At 53.1% G+C, this 5191-nt stretch overlaps 1 protein-coding gene across 2 annotated transcripts in view; it reads left to right on the forward strand.

Annotated features, from left to right (window-relative positions):
- Positions 1 to 593: 593 nt before the first annotated feature.
- The window catches only part of Nell1 (neural EGFL like 1), an 884393-nt gene continuing 879795 nt past the window's right edge, over positions 594 to 5191 (forward strand). Inside the window, exon 1 of one of the 2 annotated variants that reach the window (XM_051148614.1) lies at positions 594 to 793. In XM_051148614.1, the coding sequence (XP_051004571.1) occupies positions 739 to 793 (55 nt within the window). In that variant the 5' untranslated portion in view covers positions 594 to 738. The remainder of the gene's footprint in view (positions 794 to 5191) is intronic. The other variant, XM_051148615.1, reaches the window with a different exon arrangement.

Below are 5191 nucleotides of genomic sequence, written 5' to 3' on the forward strand. Positions count from 1 at the left end.
GTACTGTACCTTCCGCCTCAGCACCCCCCACCAGCACTCCTAAAAGCCAGTATCCAGTCACAGAGGCCTCTGGCCAGGGATAGACAGAACGTACAGGTGGCCTTCGGGGGACTCAGGCATCACCCCACTCCCTCCACTCTCTACCTGCTACTCTCCACCCACTTGCTGGAGCGAATCGCCAGTAGTTGTTTTCCAAAGAAGGGCTGGGGCACTCTGCGACACCGCGTAGGTCTGGTTCCCCCAAGGAGCAAAAGCCACGCACGCGGGCTGGACGGCTTCGGACCTTGCCGGGATAACTGAGGCAACTTGGGTAGCCCGCAGCGCGGCGCAGTGGCAGAGGCGGGGGGCGTGAAGCCGCGCGGCGCGGGTAGCCCGGATCTTCACAGCACCAGAGCCCAAGGGGCGAGCGGGATCCTCACAGGCGCCTAGGGCAACCTGCGGGAGTAGCGGAGCCTGGCGCTCCCGCCCTAAGCTCAGGGGGAGCGCAGCCGCAGCGGGGTTCAGGGCTCTAGCCCAGCGCCGCCGCCCCCCGTGGTGGGGGGTGAGCTGGGGGCGGGGCGGCCGGGGTTGCCTTCCTGGGCGCGATCCCCGAGCGCGGCACCCAGCGCGGGCGAGCCACCTCCCCTGCCGCCCGCCAGCAAGTTTAGCGGCTCCGAGCCCAGAGCCCAGAGAGCTTTCAGAAGGATTGGCTTCTTGCTGGCATTGGTGCGCCCTGCTTGGCGGGGAGCCTCAGGAGCGATGCCGATGGATGTGATTTTAGTTTTATGGTTCTCTGTGTGCACCGCCAGGACAGGTAAGCAAGGCTGGGCATTAGGAGGGATTTGGGGGAAGGTGGTGGTTATGGTAGTGGGGTTCTTGGGGTGCTGTAAGCTTGGGTTACTCTGGTTTGGAGGAGCGGAACCTAGCTCTGACCCGCTGGTGAAGGACGGCAGCGTGCTTGGGTCTCTGATCTTCCAGCACAGCTCGGGGTAAAAGCGCTAGAAAAGATATCCCCGCGACCGTCCTCTTCTCTGGGGACACAGCTGCGGACATTCTGTATGAGGGGTGCGGCCGAGTGGTCGCACCCTTGTGTGGCTAACAAGCACCTTCCCGGTTCTCGGGAGTCAGAGCCCGCTGCAACGCAGCGAGCTAGCCTTACATCTTTGAACTTGCAGGGTGCGGTGGGCAAGGCTGTCTCCGAGCTGCGGGAGTTCCACCCGCAGAGGGAGCGCGTGCGGCTAGCAGGCGCTGCCAGGGCCCGGGGAGCCAGGCGCGGCGCGGGAGAGGGCTGCGGGGTGGGGTGGGGGGTGGTGAAAGTGGAGATTGGCGAGCTCTTCCGTGGCTCCCACTTGGCTCCCGGAGGGGAACTCAGGAGTGTTCTCCTCTATTACGCTCCCCGCCCAAAGGACTGGGCGAACAATTATTAGGAGGGAAATTAGAGCAGTGGAGACAACTCAAGATTTTCTCGACTCCTAAACCGTGTTTCTCCTGCTACCATGAGAGATTGCGTGTGAGGGCGGACTGGGACTAAGGGGACTCGCCTGACGGCCAAGCCCCCACGAGAGGTGCCTTGTGAGAACTCTAACACGCACTCCCTTCTTTCCTCTTCCACAGGCTTTCCTGACCCCAAGTCTCGTGGGGTTCAGGAACGTAGCCTACTTCACCAAGCTTGCAGTAGCTGTCAGGAGGCAGGGGCGGGGTTAGGATGGGTACGAAGTGGACCAACAGAGTGGAAGCAGCCGTAGTTCTTGGTAACCAGACACCAGACTCATTGCCCAGTCTTCGATGCCTAGAATGGATGTACGGCCAGTCCCTGTCCCTTAACTACCTTCATTAACCCCTCTAGAGGTTCAGTCTCCCTTGCTAGCTTGACAGCTGGCTTACCTTGAGAGGACTGAGGAGCTCGCTCCACCTTTGGTCCGCTTAAAAAGTTCCATCTCCTTGAGCCCCAGGGGCCTTTCTTGGGAGTTAGGAGTCTGGGAGCTTCTAGACGCCCTCCCTTACTTCCCAGGACCTAAGTAGACTATGGCTTTCCTTTGCTCAATCCTAAAGCAACAAGGAAACATTTCTCTAGGGACAAAAGAACCTCAGTGTCTTTCTGGAGCTTCCTCTACAGCCTACAGACCCAAGGCTAAGTGGAGCTTACCACAGTTGCTTTTAGCAAACCAGAACTAGCTCCAGGAAGATGAGGACAGTGCGGCTAGCGCTGGGTTACCCGCTGGGAAGGGAAGGGTAGTGCTGGGGACATCCTACAGAGGAAGGGGAGAGAGAGCAGCCTGATGGCCATTCAATATCATTTCATATCATGGTCCAAATGTCTCCATCCTTTGTTTTTATTACTCTTTTGCAAAGTTGCCAAAAACTGCGCTCAGGCAGCGCCAGGCTGAGTTTCCATAATACTTCGGTTGCAGAGACCCTGATGTGAGGTGTCACCTCCCCTTCCCCCTCCAGCCCCTTTTACATCTTGGACAAACTCAGTTGTTTGCTTTGACAGTGGGTGGCTTCTTAGGTGCTGCACGGGGAAAGAGAGAGGACCCCAGTTCTTGATGACTGGGAAACTTACAGCTGAGAATCTTGGTGGAAACCGGAAAGCATCCTCATTACTCAGTGTGATGTGAGAGGAGAGGCAGCTGGCTGTGAGAAGTTGGTGTTCAGGACACACACACACACACACACACACACACACACACACATACACACACACACACACACACACACACACACGGGAGGGAAGGTCTGGCTACAAGGTGGAGAGAGGAGAGAGGAGAGAGGAGAGAGGAGAGAGAAAGAGAGAGAGAGAGAGAGAGAGAGAGAGAGAGAGAGAGAGAGAGAGAGAGAGAGAGAGAGAGGTGGCTGTTCACCTGTAAGGCTTTGCTCTGGCAGTGAGGCGTGTGAGTTTTGTCTTGAGGGCTTTGGAAGGGTACTAGAATGCAGTCCAGACCCAAGGAAGGACTGAGCAAAGACAGGAAGGGCCTAAGAATGTGGCAGCTCCCCAGTCTGTCCCCAGACTTGGTGCAAGGCCAACCTTTGTGCTTCTTGGTAGTAACAACTTGATTGCCTGAGGCCACGTACTTTCTCCATATAAATTGTTGGAAGAATTAAGGCGATGGAATAAATCAACCCCGTTGTCTTTGCAGTTTCTTGTAGTGGGAGGGTGAATTGTGATGGGTTTCTGGAAGCACCCTTGTTGGTTTTGCACATGAAGCCCCATCTCTACATCCCACATCCATCCATCCTTAGGTTGCAAAGGCCGACTGGCGATTACAATATCAGGATCCCAACAGCTGCTTGGAGAGTTTATTTGTTGAGAGAGACAATTGTTGTCTGGGATGTTAACAGTCTTAGATGAAGTAAACGTGTGGCCCACTTGGCTGCTCAGATATCACTGACTTTTAATGGAAACGAGTAGATGACATATCAGACACATCTTCATTAAAGCAAGACTGCAGTGCAGCGGCAGCTTTGAATGCAACCATCTGATGGCAGCTTGCTTGCACCACTCTGGCCCTGGCCCTGAGAACTTTTGGAGCGTAGAGTGGAGATTGGGGGTGGCGGTGCGTGTGCACGTGTGCTCTTCTGTGGTTCTGGGCTTCCCAGGTACAGTGGAGTGCATGGATGGGCAGAGCATCAGCAGTAAGAGCATCCTGCACCCACAAATTTTCTCCCACAGCTTGGAAATGCCAGTTGTATGAGCTCAGTGCTTAAGCCTTCCTTGCTTTCCAGTTTTTTTTTTCCTGGGGTGTGGGGTGGGGAGTGTCACCGGAGTACCCAAAACATCAATAACCCCCCAGGTACCCACTTGGTGCCTCCTGCTGCCCCCTGCAGGAAAGGAGAGATTTTTCTATTTGAAGCAATTCCTGGTGGTTCAGCAGCAGGCCCATGGCTTTTCAAGGTATTAAAAAGAGATCAAGTGGCCAGATAGTCCTGTTATTAGACAGGTCACAGAGTCTCTTTCTAGTGTCACTTTGCTCTGAGTGTACCAGAAAAGCAGCTGCTACCATGAGGCGTATTAGATCCGAAGCAGGACAGCTGTTCTTGGAAACCTCCGTCTTGGGCAGCAAAGGCAAACTGAAGGGTGTCGGACTGGGCTTCTCCTTGGCCAAGGCTATGGGCAACAGCAGGGATCAGCTGAAGTGACTTCCGAATATCAGATCCAGACTTCAAGTGCCTCTGTCATATTGACTGCTGCTTTCCAGGCTCTGAAAAATATCTTCTCCCCAGGAGCTTTTTGTTCCGCTTAATTCTAATGCCCACTTTTAGCCATTTGTAGAGCTGTTATGTCAAAAGTAGAAAACTTTAATAGGGTTTCCTAGGAAATGGCCGGACCTGGCAGCACGGACAAGAGACAGAAGCTTGGAAATAAAACCTATTTAACGGAGCCAGCATCTCACATGATGCAAGGTTCAGGAGAGGCCACATAGATGGTTCCTTATTAATGCGTTTCCTGATTCCCTATGCCATGTACAGTGTGTTATTCTATCAGCATTAGGCACTGTCCTGAAAGGGACTAATTAAAGGGAGAGACCAAAATTACATCTGAAAGTCTAATTGGCTTCTTTTTTTTCCCTTGTTTGTCTGGGGAGTCTTCATATAAAGAGCAAAATGGTTTGCAGGCAGGAGGAGGGCCACCTGAGTTTTGTCTTTAACTTCTGTAGAGCACAGGATTGCTGCTGGGATGGTCTGGAGAGTGTGTCTTAGGAGGGGCATGTGATCCAAATCCCAGTTGAGGACCTACCGTATGTAGAGCGAGCCTGTTTGTGAGGCCACCACCCAGACCTCCAGTGTCAGGGATGCAGCACTGTCCTTTCTATGCATGAGGAACTGAGGCTCTCAGGAACAATATTTGCTAATGACGGAGGATTTGTATTTCCACAATATATCTTCTGAATTAAGGATACTGTTTTCTCATCTGGGGATGTGGGCTTGAGGACACTAGTATAGTATTTTATCAGTTCCACAGGGTCTCTTTGGGCACCTTTTAGGTTTTTGCATTGCAGACCCCCTAGGCTGAGAGACTTGTGCATTTTTAAATTGAACATCTTAGTGGGTCTTCAGTTTCTGTGCTGATTATCTGTTGCCAACGTACAGCTTCACAGCAAGCTACCTTAAAGCAACAAGTATTTAAAGACTTAAAGCAGCAAGTGTTCACTGTGTTCAGATGCACGTAGGTTGGTCTGGTGTTGTCTTATCCAGGCAGGGTCGAGCTGAACGT

The sequence above is a fragment of the Acomys russatus genome, chromosome 7 (assembly GCF_903995435.1).
Source record: "Acomys russatus chromosome 7, mAcoRus1.1, whole genome shotgun sequence".
In the NCBI taxonomy this organism is placed as follows: Eukaryota; Metazoa; Chordata; class Mammalia; order Rodentia; family Muridae; genus Acomys; species Acomys russatus.